This window comes from Haemorhous mexicanus, chromosome 7 (genome assembly GCF_027477595.1).
Source record: "Haemorhous mexicanus isolate bHaeMex1 chromosome 7, bHaeMex1.pri, whole genome shotgun sequence".
NCBI lineage: Eukaryota > Metazoa > Chordata > Aves > Passeriformes > Fringillidae > Haemorhous > Haemorhous mexicanus.
The window spans coordinates 22543714-22561137 of NC_082347.1; the positions used below are offsets into that span (position 1 = coordinate 22543714).

Genomic DNA, 17424 nt, shown 5'->3' on the forward strand with positions numbered 1-17424 from the left:
TGCCGCCGTACTCAGGGCCCACTCTTTGGTCTACTCTTGTTCAGCTCCAGGGAGAAGGCAGAGAATTTGGCTGAATTATCTGTCACTGGGAGTTTACCCCAAGCTGTGCCCAAATTCTCACTGAGGGGGAACTTCTCTTTCCTCCTCCATCTCTCGCCAGGTGCGGCTCTGGGTCCCTTTCTGTCGTGCTGGCCCCCCTGAGGGCACGGGCGCGGCCCCTCGCTCCGTGCTGGTTCCCGGTGGGAAGCGAGGGCTTCGCCGCCCCACAACACCGCTCCCCAAACTGTGCCGCCCCCGGGGCGGCCCCACGGAGCTCTCCATGGTGGCCGCCGGCCCTCGCCCGCGCGGGTTCGCTGGGGGCCGGGCCATCCGCCGCCCCTCCCCCTCACCCCCGGCCTGGTGCCCGCCCGTCCTGGGGCGGGGGCGTTCCGGCCGCCTCGCCCGCCTCCCCCGGCTGTCCGGAGCGCGCCGGGAGGTGTCGGGCCGCATTCCCCGCCCCGCCCCGCGCCGCCGCCCCGGGTCGGGCGGGAGTCTCGCCGTGGTCCCGGTCGGGGCCGGGAGCTCCGCGCGCTCCCGCGGTGCCCGGCGGGCGGCGGCGCGGTGCATGCCGGGCCCGGGGCGGACCGTCCCCGCGCTGCGCCAGGAGCCGCGAGCCGCGCCCGCCGCCATGTTCCGCCGGGCCGCCGCCGCCCGGCGCCTGTAGCCGCCCCCGCCCGCCCCGCCGCGCCCCACCAGCCGCCGGCGGAGGGGCGGACGAAGGCGCTGCCGCGCCCAGCAGCCGCCGCCGGAGCCCGGCAGCGCTCAGCGATGTCCGCCAAAGAAGGGAGTAAGGTGCTGCTGCTCACGCCCCACGCCACCAGTGAACGCGCCGTCAAGGGTGAGCGTCCCGCTGTCCCTCAGAGGGAACATGGCTGCGCGGCGGGGCCGTGATCCCCGCCCGAGTGCCGGGGCCCGCCTGGGCGCAGAGAGGCGGCCCGGCCGTGGGGAGCCGTGCCCTCCATGTGCGGGCCGGGCTGCCCTGCCCGCAGGTGGGGAATGGAGGGCAGCTCGGCATCTTGCGGAGGCGTGGGATGCCCTCACGGGCGTGGGAATATCCGGGGTCGACACTGCTGCATCGGGGGGACGGAGCTGGGCGCGGGCGGGCCTGTGAGGGCGGCGGGGCTGCGGGGGAAGCGGTGGCCGGGGCCTGCGGGCCTGGCGCGTCCGGCCCGGATGCGCTGCCCGAAGCGTGTGCGAGCTGACCGGGGGCCCCGCCGCCCTCCGGCCCTCCCGCGCCCCGGCTCTGCGGGGCTTTTCCGCTGCCTGCGCAGGGGAGAGCCCTGTAATTGCAGACACTGACAGCGCCGGGGAAGAGCGAATGGGAAGGTGCTTTCTCCCGTTCTATTGGCTGCTGTTCTCAGGTTCCAGTTCTGATGGAGAAAATTCACCTTGATCTATTTCTTTGTGGCCTTCCGTGGTAATCTCGTGGGGAGCCGCTAAAAGTCAAACGTTATACTTCTTAGGAGAAAAAGTAAGGCATTTTATAGTAGATACATCCATCTAAAACTAGGATGGTCTTGCGACCAAAATGGTATAAAATAGTTCTTTTCTCTGAACCCTGTGAAGTGTGTCATTTTAGTTTTTGTGAGGAGAATAATCCTTTGCAACCAGAGCATCCTGAAATATGTGTGATAGACCTAAATTGATAGTTAAGGGTAGTGCATGGGTAGTGCTTCAAAGAATTCCTAGGTTGTGTTTACTCAAGTTGCACATCATTTTATTTTGACCCCAGTGGTTTTCGTATTGCACTGTATTTGGTGGTGTCAGTGCGGACAATTGTTATGGCAGGCCTGGTTGGAAATCACAGGTGTATACAAGAGTCTGCTTTTAAGATTGGCATTCCTAGGAACACAGGGTCTGACTGAGTTGGAAGGGGTGCAGATCTGGTTTTTTAACTTTTTATGTTACCGAGGGCCTTGAGAAATGAAAAGGATGCATTTGTCCTCAGTAGGTGTTAATTAAAGCCTTGGGAATCCCATTGGATATTTTGAACATCGGCATGTTTTCTAGTAAACTGGAAAGCTTTACTTGCAATAAGTTGTTACTCATTTTGAATTGCTTAACCTGTCCATTTGTTTGAACAAATTGCAAGAGTAAAAGTAGAAAATGTTCAAACCAGTCTATTGGAAACCTGTACTCCTCAGTGCTACTTCAGTGTGTGGTTTTTAGACCTGCTGAATTTTTGTACCTTTACTGCAGTTTGTGGTAAGAAGTTAAGTTCTTCAAACAATGTGGAAAAATTAATAGTTAAGTGATCAGGTGCTTTAGAATGCAGTGGAAAACCTGCTGATTTCCAATCACTTAATAATTCAGCTTGTCACAATGTGACCTGTGCATCTGGTTGTTTAAAATTGTCGTTAAGACTTGCTTCATCCTAAGCAGAATTATTGCCTGAGTTTGCAGTATTTCTTTAAACCTGGGTGTTAGGACGCAGAGCTATTGTATAGGTAATTTGTATAGATAATAGGTATAGGTTTACCTATTTGTATAGGTACTATTGTACAGGTGATCAGTCTTTGATGGCTTCATCTGACATAATCACAACCAGTTCATATAGCAGCATTTTTCTATACCTTCTGTTGACCTGTCCTCTCCACCCCTATCATGCTGAATCACTGGCTTCTGGGGAAAGCCTGGCCAGTTGTGCCAAGCTGTCTGTGTTATTGATACAAAGGACAGGGTGGTTTGGTTTCTCCTCCCCCATTAGGTGCAGTGCAGTTGGAAATACTTTTTTTAGACAGTGACCCCAGAAGTGCAAGATTGCAGGTTATGTCAGTCGTGAGTGGGAGTATCTGTGCAATTTGTTGAAACCGTGCTAAGATGTGACAACTGTGTCACATCCCTCTTCACAAACAGATGCATTGCCTCTTGCATACCAAGAAACATTCACCACACTGTCTCCTATTATACAATGAGTAGGTCTTTTATAATGTCTCAGATTCTTAAGAAAAGCCACAGAGAAAATGTAGTAATATTATCTGGTGTATCTGTGTACTGGTCCATATTTCTGTTTTCATGCTTCCTATATACTTTATCTTTTGGGGAGAAGATTTGAATTCAGGACCTAAAGCTTGCTGTATTTGCATTGTTTATCTTGATTTTATTTAAGTTTTATATTCTTCCTCTGTATCACGGGAAGAGGGGGATAAAGAACAGAATCCATTAAATTTCAGAGGCTGTGAAAAATTGAATTCTTTACCAGTTATAATATATGTTAGCAGAAGTAGGCAAGAGATGCTCACCCAAGAAGAAATGACTGAATTACTGTATTATCAGTAACTAATTTTTTCTAATAAGGTAGAATAATGATTAGCATGTGTCCCCCTTCATATTTTGACTTGTATATTTAGCTGTTGATGGGAAGTACAGATATATAGGGAAGTATCTGAAAGGCTATCAGATGTATTATGTCATATCAGATAGATATATATAAAATAAACATAAAAATATCTTTAAATGTGCAGTCTGGCTGTGTTGTCTAGCATATCTTTCCAAGTACGAATTTTCTCATCAAAGGTCATTGATTGCTTTTGAAGTGTATAAAAAGCTCAAATTTTCTTTTACTTGGCTTAGTTAAATTGCCTAAGTAATTTGTACTTACAGAGTTTCCTGTAAATTAGTGGTTAGCTATGGAACTGAAAAACTGTCTAAAGTCAGCTTTTGGCATTTGGTTCCCAAAAGGTGTCTTGTGATGAGGCTTTTGTTACTGCTATTTTTTTTTCCCCCCCAAAGCGCGATGAGAAAATGTACCTGTTGTTCTGATTCACTGTTTTCTAAGGCACACTGTTCATCTTTGAAGGATACTTAGTGTTTTACTGTCTTGTGGAACAAATCAGTTCCCTTCTGTCAAAATCTTTTTTCAATAAACTGTTCTTTATACTTAAATGCTGTATCTGATTCTTTGGGTTTGCCCTTTTTTTTAGATGACAATTGACTGACTTCAGTCAGCTCACCTCACTTTTCAGCCGTGTGACTTTCAAACTTTAATTTTTCCAATGTATCTTTTCTTCTGAAACAACTGTTTTACTGCCTTGTAGTAAGGTACTTTTCCCTGGTAGGGATGAAGAAGAGCTTGGAAGCTCACACTGATATAGTGGTCCTGAGCATGGCAGGGATGAGCCTTCATTGCCTTTTTTTTGAGAGCAAAGCATCAGGGTTTCCCTGACTCTTGTGGGTAGTTACAGCCCAGAGCTATACTTGGGAGTTCCCATCCTCCCAGCATTACACTTTGTGCGCTGTGGGTGTTGCTAGGCCTTGGGACACAATCCATGGGGCCTTGTCATGCTGACCTAATGCTAAATTTGGAGATTATGTCTGTTCTTCTGGAAATGGAAATATTTCAGTATTCCTTTGTTTTGGATAGAAGTCATGGTACAGTCTGATTGGCAGACAGTCATTTAAGATATTAAATGGAAGCTTGTTGAAGCAACTCTTTAGAGAAACCCAAAGAAATGTAACTCAAATCCTTGAGCAAGCAGGCTCTGAAATAAAGGCTCTAATAGCTACTTTTGAACAATTACACCCATGTAAGGAAATAAAGAAATCATTGCAGTATTTAAATTTACAATTCAGAGTCTGGTTTTGGAAAAAGGTGAAAAGTTAAAAGTTGACAGGCAGCATGAAGCCTGTTTTAAAAATTTTGTAAGGCACTTTTGCTGCTGGCCAGAAATTGTTCTATGATCCAGAAAAGCAGCAGCATGAAGAGAGTATTAAAGGGTCATATTAAAAAAAAATTAAAAATCAAAATTTTGTTTTGGGGGAGAGACAATGGAATGGAACTGAATTCTGACACGTAAGTGTTTGAATGGTCTTTTTTTGTTTCAGGGGATGTTTAGAGTGGATAAATCTTGAATAACAACAACAAAACTGAAAAAACCTCACCCAAAAATGGAAGCCTGTTTCAATTTCAGTAGGGTAAATTGGCAGTTGAGGGCTGGCAAGGTAGGGCCAGAGCACAAAAATCTGGCAACTGCTTGCATGTGTGTTTACTGTTTAAGGAACTAAGGTGTCTTTCACACATGTATCAGTTCTTACTGCTGAATGGATCAAAGAATTCTCTCATTGAAATGTAGGTAGTTTCAAAATGCATCAATGAAAGAAATGTTCCCAAAAAATATCCCAAGATCAGAAGATATTTTTCTGGTGGCTCTAAAGGAATTCTTTGGGGGTTTTGGGTACAAAATTGTGATTTATTTTCCATAGCCTGTGGTGTAACTCATCTTCTGAGTCTGAGAGATGAAGCATGACAGCATTTAAAAAAAATTCTGGGTTTAACTGGACAACTGTAGATCAATAAGTTTAATTTAAACAGATTCATAGCACTTGTAAGAAAGAGTGGCCTAGCTATATACCTGGGAAATACAATGTTACAGAGGAGTTGGTACAGGTTTCATAGATGAAAATCAAGGGAAATTGTTAGAGTATTTTGAAGAAGCAGTGAGCTTGTTGATCCAGGCAAAACTATTCATCATGTTTCTTTACTGAAGTCTTTAGAATAGGCAGAAGAGGAAGTATCCTCTTCTGGATCAAAGTTAGGTAGGAGAGAAAGGATGCTAATAGGTGATAAACTCCCATGGTGGAGGAAGGTTAACATCTGTCATATGTGCTCTTTGAATGTGTTGACAAGTTCTTTAGAAAACAGAGTGAATGGCAAATAGTAACACTTATCCTGGACAGCAGACATCCAGAGATGCTTCAGTAAGCTCTTGTTAGACTGAGTGCTTGGTAAAGAAGTTGTAGGACATGCTGTTCAGAGAAGGACAGAGCAGACTCTACAAAGGACAGAACAATTCTTTCTTAAGCATAAAAGGCAGTGAACTTGGGAAAGAAATATTAGGATCTGTATGGATAACATTATGAAAATGTTAATGCAGTGGCAGTCATCTGGTCTGATAAGAATTCAGGGAGTATTAGATGACCAATTTATAAAAAAGAGATTGCACTATCATGCCATTATATGTATGTTGTGTTATATGTGCCTCTTGAACAACAACATGTAATTTTGTTCCATCTTCCTGATTTTTTTCTTTATCTAAAGATATGTTCAGAGGAGGAGAGTGGCTTTTGGGCGAGGTGGAGTGACAAAGATGACAAGTCTCTATCTTGGAAAAGGAGTGCTTCAATAGGGGATAGAGTTAGATATTTCTTACCTTATGAATGGTATTTAATGGAAAAATTGAATAGGAAGCTACTGTAATTCTTGTCACCCTGTGAAAGGGAGGAATCCAGTAGCAAACAGAATAGGAAATGTGAAATACCTTTTCATGTAACATGTAATTCAGATTGTGGAACTAGTAGCAATAAGCTGCAGTGGAGGCAAAAGCTATGAAAATGTCTCTTCAGAGTCTGGACAAAATAGTGGAAAACAGTTCTAGCAGTGGTCATAAACATGGTGGTCTGGATGAAACTTTAGAGAAAATCCATAAACCACCCTGTTTCAAAAACAGAGTATGGAGAGGGAAAGATCTATGCATCTGTCATTGCCAAAAGTGCATTTAAGCACTAAGTAATCTTTATATATATATATATATATATATATATATATATGTAAGTGTAATTTTAAGGGCAGGAGTATCTTTAAATACTTTTCAAATAAATAATTATATTTTTCTTGTGAGGAACATCAAAAAACATCAACCAAGTTAATTGAAAAACTATACAGTATAAAAGATGAATGAACGCACCATGGCATACAAGATATATCCACAGTTTCATATGAGATTTAAAATTCGAGACTACAAATACATGATAAGTGAGGATGAAATAAATAGTACCTTCAGTGCTGTTGTAGGGTTTCCCGCTTTACAGGGCCATTTTTTCTTGGTTTTAGGATGCTGATAAATGTAGCAGGAACCATGCATTCAAAGAAACTTTGGGATTGTTTTGGTAATTTGCAAGAAATTGACTTTGCTGTATCTGTGCTTTCTTGCTTGAGGTGAATAGGGTTACTTGTGGGTTTTGTCAGCTTTTGATTGTAGCTTTCTGATTCCAGTAGATGTGGCTGTGTATTTGTGCTTATCTAGAATTTTCAAAGTTGCTGGTCCACAGACCATCTGTGATGCCTTTATGCTATTTCTTTCCAAGTCCGTTCTGCCAGTGCAGAAGAATATTTGGATATATTCTGTCCATAAGTGTAGCACTTACGGATGCTGCATCTTTTCCTTCTGTAGAGATGCTGGCAGAGGTGTGAAAACTCCAGGGACAAATTGAAAGATGTAAATAGTTGTTAGGCTTTGTGATTCTTCTGAGTGACGATACATAGACAGCAATGCATTAATAAAACCAAAAGACCACAAAAGGTGACTAAATGACAGAAAAACCACAGACCAATTTTGCTATCATGGTAATAAACCTGAGAAAATGAAGAATGCTGGCCTTCCTTTTCACAGAGCACCATGCTTGTATTGCTACATGATACACTTGGTGGAGACAAACATTATATATACTGTTTCATGTATACCTATCACCAAAGCAACAAATTCTTTGCAAGCAGAATGTCTGTGTTTAGTAACCTTAGTAATGTGAGGTGATACAGACTTCATCAATAAAATCAAAAACATTCTTGAAACAGAAGATGCAGTCTGGGATAGTGAGCAGGTTTTAACAGCCAAAACTAAATTCATGAAACATGCCATGGGCTTCTGATGATAGAGGAAAAATGGCTACTTTTCTTTCCCTGTGAGAGAAGAGGAATTACTTAAATTTTACAATCATAAGAACAAAAGCAATTTTGCTTGTGAAAGTACAGTACCTTCTGCAGTTGATCCCTGATGCTTTTTCTTATATTGGTCTAGGAGCTTAGATCTCATCTTGTTTCATGACCCTGTTCCAACAGGGTGTCTCTTGATACAAGCCAGATTTAACTGAAGTTATTACAATGGGTGTAGATATCAGTGTGGTTGAAATTTACTGTATCTACATGTAAAATTTTATTAGCAGCTGCTGTTGTATTTAGTTACTAGGCAATATGAGATCTGCTATGGGTCTGGAAGTAGCGTGTTTGTGTGAGCTGCCATATTGCACCTCTCAGCAGGGATTATTATACTGGGTGAAGTGCCACACTAATGTAGTTTTTCTCCTTTGAACTTCTTACTATGTCATGGGAATTCATCCTTCAGATTGTTGCTAATCTTTGAATCTCCACAGCATGCTTTATCCATGGTAAGGTATTAATGTACCCAGAGGCTTGTAGAAGGTCTATGTAGAATTAAGTTTTGAAGTTTTGCTTTCTATATCTCTTATTGATACTGCAGTACAAAGGAAAGGTGATTTTTTTCCTCTTTGTTAATGCATATTCAATTTGTAATAAAAAGCCATCAAAATATTTTCATTAACTGTTTTTTTCCTCAGCTCTACTGTTTACATTTTTTGATCAGTATATTAAAATTGTATCATTTGTATGTATTTTTAAAGTGAAATTGATTAATTGTGACTAGTAAGCAATGGTTTGGTTTAGAAAATCTTGTCTGTGGTTGTAAATCATGATGTGTTACATTTGTTATTAACATCTATACTTTTACTAATAAGATACTGCAGTGTGTATTAGAGATTTATCTCTAGATACTTTTCTATTGTTTAGCTTGGCTGGGAATGGAAGAAGAGAATCCTTTAATGCCCAACACCATGTTATTTCCTTAGGGTAACTCCTCTTAATTACCATTCTGTTACAGTCCCGAGAGCACAGGTTGTGCACAAAGACTTTGAAACATGGATTATATTCGTGTCCTGGAACACATCATGCTGCAATTCTTTTTCCTTAGGCTATAACATTCTATGACTACTTCATCAAAGCTTTAATTAAACCCATTAGTTTGCAGAAATTGTCTACATGCTTCAAAATCCTCATCCTTAACCTATTAAAATAAGTAATATTTTTCAAAGGTATGCACTCTAATACAGTGTTAACTTTTGCTGGAACAAACCTCAAAGTATAAAATTGAAAGAAACAGTTTTTCTAAAATGTGTTACTTTTTATTTACTGGGTAATGCAGATCATAGCTAAAATCTTTAGCCATATTTTTTCTGCCTTCTCTGAAAATTATTCTTAAGAAATCCTTCTTGAGCAATGAGAAAATACATGTATTATGTGAAAAGGATTTTGTTAAACTCTGAGGAACTAGTTTTAAGACTTCCTTTTTTCATGAGGCAAATACAACTTCAGAGATCCTTAATTATTTCTCATACCACAGTTGTGAGTTTTGGGCATAATGGATAACGAACCCCCAGATACAGAGTTTTAAATCTGAGTCTTCATAAGTATATTAATTCAAATAATTTGAGACAGATCTTGACACTGGAGTAAAAACAGCTGGGTTTTTAGCCTCCCAGAGAATATAATTCAATAGACTAACTCAAACCTTTATTTTGTTAGTAGATACAAGAACTTTATTAAGAGAAAAAAATTTCATTTACCATGAACTTAAAACTCCTGAAATATCTGAACTGCCATGAGGAAGAGGTCTTCTTGAATTCTGCAGCCACTGGTAGTTGTAGTAAGTTAGTAATGATTTGCATTTAAGAGAATGAGGAACAGGTGGTCACCTCAACAGACCATTCTCTGCCAAACCCTGCATCTACCAAAAAAAGCTTCCAAAAAGAACAAAACAGTCATCTTTCACCTTGGTAGATCTGAGTAATACTAGGATTAATGGAACACAGCTTTTAAAAACTGTGTCTTGGAGGTGACTGACTGATTGTGGGAAGGTGTGTGAGATCTCTAATGCTTTTGAAAGAATTAAAGGAGAAATCTTTTTGAGTTGTCTGGTCTCTCCTGAAAAGATAAGCTCAACATTGAATTGCTGAAGGCAGTTGTGGGCTCACAAATAATGTATTTAAAAAAGTGGGGCAAGAAAGAGCCTAAAACTGATTCATGTACAGATTGAAATAAACTTCCAAATAATGTAAAAAATAACATTAAGAGTATCTGAAGGTTAGAAAGGTAAGTTCAGGAAAGCAGTGGATATTAGACTGATGCTTGCCTGGTCATAATTAAGTGCTTCTAAAAATTAGATAAATTTATTTTGTCAGAATAATTAATTTCTCAGAGCCAGATTTGTGTTTTTAAACAATTGTGCATGGAACAGAAGTGATTGTCTTTTGATATCTTAAATAAGTTAAGTTTATTAACATTTGGACTACATGGAATTTTAGCATTTCTGAGTGAAACTTGAATTGCTGATAGAGGAGGCTGAAGGATCATTTCATTGATCAAATACTTTATGTCCACAGAAAAGTGGTGGATTTGTTCTACGATATGTAGGGGCACATTTTGCAGCTTTTTGCTACATAGAAACTTTTATAAGAGGAATAGTAGACATACCTCTAGTTTATTTTCTAGAAAAATTTAATTTCACTGAATGTATGTATGATTTGTGCATCAGGTGTTTTATTTTTACTCCTCCATAAAACAGAAGGGTAGCAATGTGTTACTAGTAATCTAGAAATCGATTTAAAGGAAGTCAGGGAATGTTTCAGTATCGAAGCATTGATTTTTGGAATGTCATGTTTAACTTCAGAGAGTACGAAAATAAATATGAATACTCTATCTACAAGTGTATTCATGCCACTAGTTCTTATCTTTGAATAGATGTGCTCCTCCTATTTTTATTTAAATGGTGAGAAACAGAATGGTTTTGCTTCTGTTGTTGTTCATTCTTTCAACAGTAGTATGCTTGAGGAGAGGACAGGGTCAATTAGTTTTATTTCCTGTAACATCCTAAGTGCCATGCAATTGCTTAGTGGCAGTTTTGAAGTGTCATCTTTTTCCATGGCTCACATCCATATTTCACTTGTGCAGTAACTGAACTGCAGATTGCCAAATGTGCTGTCTGGCCAGTTGCTGAGCCTGCTTTGGTCCCCAACCACTGCTTACTGACTCCTTTTATTTCTCGTCTTTCAAACAGTATTGGATCCTTTTCTTGCTAGCTTTGCATTGGTTTTGGTGGTTCTTTTTGTTTGGTTGAGGTTTTTTGGTGGGTTTTTTCCCCTGAGGCTTTGATGATGGGATAAGTTTTAATTTTGAAAGTCTGAGTGGCTATTAAATGGATAATTCTGCATCAACAGTACTTCATGGGTCCTTCAGGGAATGGTGGTATAATGGAGAGAGATTATTTCCCCTTGCAAAGTTAGTTTTGACTCTTCCAGATATTGTACCTATTACTGTTTTGTAGTTTCTAAAACCTTGCATAGTAGAGGTGGGTTTTTTCTTTAATACATACACAGCACTATTCTGTCCGGATTTTAATGATGTTGTAAAACTCCTTGGTGAAAAGACAAGTTTGCTATTTGGGATAGCAGCTATTCCATGATAGATCCCCATTCCTAGATGGACTCAATTTTTCAAATTGAGTGTCATGACTACTGTTTCTTCTTTTTAAATTTTAGCTGTCCCTTTTCCACCAACGCATCGCTTGACATCTGAAGAAGTGTTTGACACAGATGGAAGGCCGAGGGTTGACATTTTGAAGAACCACTTGATAAAGGAAGGTCGAGTGGATGAAGAAATTGCACTTAGAATCATCAATGAGGGTGCTGCAATATTACGGAGGGAAAAAACTATGATAGAAGTTGAAGCTCCAATTACAGGTAATATTCCTAGGTAATTTCATACATAATTAAATTTGAAAAAAACAGATTTTTTCAGTAGTAGATTTTGTCTTCAAATTGCTGAACCAAAATGTCTCTGGTAGTCCTACTGAATTATCCCTCACAACTACATTTGCTTAACAAATGAAGGCATTAAACCTATTGAAAAACTAGTCGGATTGGTATTAAAATTGGGAAAAAAGAAGGAACTAGTGAAATGCTATTGAAATATGAACTTCTAATTCCTTCAATATTATAAGTTGGAATAAAGGCATCTACCTGGAACTCAGGATAATTCTGAAATCTAAATATGTGAAGAGAAGCTCATTATTGTGGTTTGAAAAAGATACTGTGAACTGGGATTCTTAGTGAAAAATACTCCTTTATATTGTTCTGTAAGTGAGACTGGTGACTGCACATAAAACCACGTTCTTGTGAGAGAGCAGTAGTACTGATAAAGATTGTTTTAGCATCTTTGACACAAGGGTCAGAGCCACTGGGATGCAAAACTGACTTTTAGGGTTTTCTTGAGTGTTTTCATACTCGGAACAGTTCTGTTTCTGTTTGACCTGGTGCAAGGTAGAATTGGTGTAGTTTAATACTTTATTTATAAACCGTCTAGACTCATAGAAAGTAGCTGTGTTGCATGTCTGTTATTCATGATAATGAAAGTAAATTTGCTTTTTATGTTCAAATCACACTTTCTTTAATCTGAACGTGTTTTCTTCTAAATGGACTTATATAAATTAAATTAGTGTCTGCAAGCTTCTTTTAGGGCATCAGCTTGTTATTTGTTAGTGTTGGGTAAATGAAAATTTTACATATTATTGCTGACATTTTAAAAAAAATGAATTATTGAAATGGTGGAAACTACAAAGTGGCTGACTGAACTCAGAGTCCTTTGAAGTTCCAGATAAACTCAGAATTAAAGTTTGTTTAGTATTCTTATATTTCTGTATATACAGGTAATTGGTGTATTGGCAATTTAAAAAGGAGGGAAGTTCTTTCAGTATTTGAGTAGAAATCTTAAGGAAAGAGACATAAAAGAGTGCACATTCTATTTAGTCTCATATTTTGTAGATTGTGATGACAAATGGTCTGCTCTATGGGAATAACAACCTTTATAATGTGGTGTGCCATATCCAGTATTTCTTTCCAAAATTAGGACAACTTTTTTCCCCAAAGATTTTACTGATAAACTCTAAAAAGTCAGGATATGCTATTTGTCAGTTGATTGGTGACATTTTGCATCAAGGAAAGGCATAGTTTCTCAAATTCCTGTTGTTACCAGTGACACCTTATGCAGAAGTGAGAAGGCAGCTCCTGACTTCCACTGAACTCTGGGAACTCCTGTGGGAAAGAGGAGATAGGAGCAGTTGTCTCTTCCATGCATTTTTTAATTACTTTTTTAAAGTTGTGAGATGACCTGCTTTTGCTGTATGTTCCCTAAAGACTTCCCATCTGCTGCTATCTTTGGCACTTCTGCCTTTGGTTGCTGACCACTGGTCTTGTCCCTTCTCATATTCTAAAAACACAGGAGAAATCCACTGTTGAAATAATGAACATGGTTATTTGAAGGAGAAAAGTAACTCAGCAAGGAGAAGATGTGATTTTAGTGTGTGATTTTTGTTCGTCTGACTCAGGAACAAAAGTACACTCCCTGGTTTTTTCAAGTTCACATGGATTCAGCAAATTGTTGTGAACAGCAGGCATTTTCAAATACACATGCCAAGGAGAATTTGCAAAGATACCTCAGGAGTTGGGGAGGACATTAAAGAGGTGCTGACAACTTTCACGACCTCAATGCTCAGTGCATTAAATGTGTTGGAAGAATACCCCCCAGTCTCCTGGACTCAGAGCTGTGTCATCAGTATTGTCACAGGTAGTGAAGACAGCATCTTAAGGAAAAGCAAAGGGGAAACCTTCACAAATTTCTGTTATTCCTGCTTTATATCTGTCTTTCTTCTTAATTAGAAGTACTTTGTGGATGTTAACTATAACTTGGTAACTTTTCCATTAGATTTTTTAAAATTAATTCGAACAAAATTTTTGCTTGCAGTGTGTGGTGATATTCATGGCCAGTTCTTTGATCTAATGAAGCTGTTTGAAGTGGGAGGATCACCTGCTAACACAAGATACCTCTTCCTCGGTGACTATGTAGACAGAGGTTATTTTAGTATAGAGGTAACTGAATATATTAATCTGTTCTGTCCTAATTTTTTCATAAGCACACTTTCACTTAGGTTTTCAAATGAAGTTTTAGGTCTGCTTTAACATGTGAATGTGTTCTTCCTTGCTGTGCCTTCTCCTGTGATAACGGCCTGTTTACAGGAGGATGTTGACCAGTTGTTTGGACTGTCCTGTTGAAATCGCCAGACTTACTCATTTTTTCTCCTCTTTTTTAGCTGGTTTTCTAAAAGTTGAATTCTGTTACATTATTATACGTACTGCTGCTTGTCTAGTAATATGTTTGTATGTTTGTGGAGAACAGGTGAGTGATGACTGCAAGGTCTTTTAATTATTCATAATATTATTATCTGTTTATTTTTATAAAAGAAACTAATTTTATTTAGATAATCAAATGGTTTTTAATAATTATTAATATTTTTCTTTACAAAAATTCTTAGAGCAAATACAGATATTCCCTAAGGATGACCTGTGTTTCTGCCATTAATTTTTCAGTTACTTTGAGTTCAAATAATTTTTTTATTTTCAGCATGTTTCTTAAGTGTGCTACCTTTCAAAGATAGTCCCATATTCACATCGATTAGTTTCAGAGCATGGTTTTTAAGTTAAGTGTTCTTCTGTAACCAGCCTGGGAAGTGCCTCAGCTTGGGATCTCTTCATAGATACTAAACCTAATGGAATAGCATGCCATTTGAAATAGTGTCTTGCAAGTCACAGTGTAGTTCTTTTGTTTCACTATTAAAATGTTGCAGTTCTGATAATGTGTGGGTATGTGCTGGGAGAGGCATGCACAATGCATTTTGGGCTTGTTAGAGATGGTAGACCAACAGGAGATGCAGCAGGAACCATTGCCTCAAAGTCATCTTTAAGGAAAAATTTCAGTAGATATTCCCTATTTATTAATTTGATCTTTGCCTGTTTTTAGTGATTTCAAATAATGTAATTGTCCTTGAAAAAGGCATTTACACGTCAACTCTATATGTTAATATATCAAAACCTGGTATGAAAGCTGTTCAACCACTACCCTTAAAAAATTTCTGACTAAATACTAGTTTTGCATATTTTTACTAAGATAAATATTCAGTAATTAGTTTAACTAAACTTCACAATAAAAGTCTTTGATTGTGTTTCTCAATGTGTGCAGTGTTTTTTTAAAGTGTCCGTTTGTTTTCTTTCTCCCTTTTTCATATTTTCTGCTGTTCTATTCAAAACAACTTTGAGTAATGGTAGCTTCAGGGTACTGGAATTTGTTAAGAACAATGATAATAGGAGGTTGTAGGTGACTTCAATGAAGTCCAAAACTTGTGGGATTTTGAGATTTCTGTGCTCAGTTAAAATACAAGAATTAGATTTGAAATTTGTGAAGTACGTTTTGGGCATTCAGGACTGCTGGATGGTGACAGACTCTTTGAGGCTTTGCTGCTGATGTTGCAGTAATAATGATAGATGGAAAATTACTATAATTCTTTGACTTTGCTGCTTGTACGCTGAAAAAGCAGTCAGCTTCCCCAGTGTTTGAGGAGAGGATGATTTACTCTGTCCATTTGTAGTTTAAAAATTATATCCAAATGATGTATCTAACCTTAAGGGAAATTATTTTGTCAGGGGTTTTTTCCCCAGTCTCTGTTAATAAATGTCTGCTTTTCTTCTTATGCCAGTGTTTAGACTCATACCAGATTTTAGGCAGAAACACATACAGTATTTGTCTAGATTAAAATGTTCTACAGTTTAATTCTGCTGAGTTTATCTTATTATTGAATATCCAGCAAATATTTTTTTTCCAGTATTCTATGTGGCTGTTATTAGGAAAAGTAATAAGCAATTTGCATAACTCATGTAAAGAACTGGATTCAGGGAAGTAGTGCTATTTTAAAATGGCACATTAAGCAGTACCTGCTTTTTGAAACTGTTAACATCCTTACTCAGTATTTCTCAGTAATAAGTTTTAAAGTTCATATAAACTAGTGTATTTTACTGGTTATCCTGTTTTCTCAACAGTGCGTGCTGTACTTATGGGTCCTGAAAATTCTTTACCCAAGCACATTGTTTCTTTTGAGAGGCAACCATGAATGCAGACACCTTACAGAGTATTTTACCTTTAAGCAAGAATGTAAGTACTGTCTAAGAATGTAAATTAGCTACTTGCAACCTGTCGATCTATTTTCTGTCATTGTGCTTGAGAGATTAGTTTAATTAAGGCCTTGCAAACATCTGGAGGCCCCATTGACTTCTGTAGAATTGCTTGCAGTTCAGTGTGGCCTTGGAGTGCAAGAAGAGAGCTGGCTGTAAATATACATTGTGGAGTAAATTTTGATGTAACAATCTTGATTTTAATCAAGTCCTGGAGAGGAAGATAATTTTGCTGTAGTCGGGAGTGCAGAGTAACTTGCTGAGCAGTGTTGTGAAGCTAGCAAATTGTCCCTACTGTGGGATCATTTTTCCATTTGGAGGATTGATTTCAGCTATACTAGTAAGATAACTCTTTGGTGATATAAGCTGCCTCTCCATTTGAAGGCTTGTGTAAGTATTGATCCTGTGATAAATGGATCCTTTGGCCTGGTGAAACCCTCTTTGATGTAGGTAAAAATTATATAATCTATAATCAGTTATTAGTTTTTCACTGTGAATGAGAATTCACAAATTTCTTGGTAGTATTTTATACTGAAGTATGCTGTAGAATTGTATAAAAATGTTAAATAATTCAATTTTTTTTAAAAAACAAAAATAGTTTCTTCACACTTGAGATAACAGAAGAAGTGAAAACAGTTTGTAGTTCTGGAAGAAAATATGTCTTAGAAACGTGCTTTCTGTTTAGGTGTTTGGAAATGTTCCTTTAAACCCCAAAATACTCATTGTTTTGGGTTTTTTTAAGCATTCACTTTGATATATATATTCTTAGAACCTTGATCCACTAGAGTACTTCATCCATATATTATGGATTTTTTAATTATTTCTATTTTCTTTCCTGCAGGTAAAATAAAGTACTCTGAAAGAGTCTATGATGCTTGCATGGAAGCTTTTGATTGTCTCCCTCTTGCTGCTCTCTTAAATCAACAGTTTCTTTGTGTTCATGGTGGACTTTCACCAGAAATTAATACACTAGATGACATTAGGAGAGTGAGTATTTTGTGTATTTGAAAATAAGTGGAAGTAGAGATATTTATATGATGCTTTACAAAGTCATCTTTATGAAGTTGTCAATATATTTTCTGTTCTTGTCTCTTGTTGAAGTGTAAATCAGGAGCTGAAATGTAGGCTAAGCAGTATCATAATTAAAATCACATGGATTAGCTAGTGCATTTTCCATTAGTAGACTTCATTGGGACAGCTGGGACTGTTACACACGCAAAGAAGAAACACACACAAAGAAGAAACCTCAAAATCCCCACATAGTTTTTTGAGACAGGTAGTACATGTGAAGAGTTTCATATCTAGTCAAAATAATATGTTGTATTTCTCTCTAGATAAGAGCTGGTGTTCTCATGGCTTCCAGGAGAAAGCTTGTTGAAATTAATTGTAGTCTTAAAATTGTTTACTATATCTAACGTCATGTTCCAGTTATTCTCAAATTTCTGTGAAATTTTTTTTACTGTCTTAAATATGTGGATTTTAGTT

At 38.7% G+C, this 17424-nt stretch overlaps 1 protein-coding gene across 13 annotated transcripts in view; it reads left to right on the top strand.

The window, feature by feature from the left end:
• The first annotated feature begins 706 nt into the window (after positions 1–706).
• PPP3CB (protein phosphatase 3 catalytic subunit beta) overlaps positions 707–17424 on the top strand; it is a 46840-nt gene continuing 30122 nt past the window's right edge. For 7 of the 13 annotated variants that reach the window (XM_059851424.1, XM_059851428.1, XM_059851427.1 and 4 more), the window contains exons 1-5: positions 709–877; positions 11422–11622; positions 13682–13806; positions 15808–15919; positions 16781–16926. In XM_059851424.1, coding sequence (XP_059707407.1) covers positions 808–877; positions 11422–11622; positions 13682–13806; positions 15808–15919; positions 16781–16926 — 654 coding nt within the window. In that variant the 5' untranslated portion in view covers positions 709–807. Of the gene's footprint in view, positions 878–11421; positions 11623–13681; positions 13807–15807; positions 15920–16780; positions 16927–17424 lie in introns of all 13 variants that reach the window. The other 6 variants (XM_059851420.1, XM_059851418.1, XM_059851421.1 and 3 more) reach the window with 1 other exon arrangement.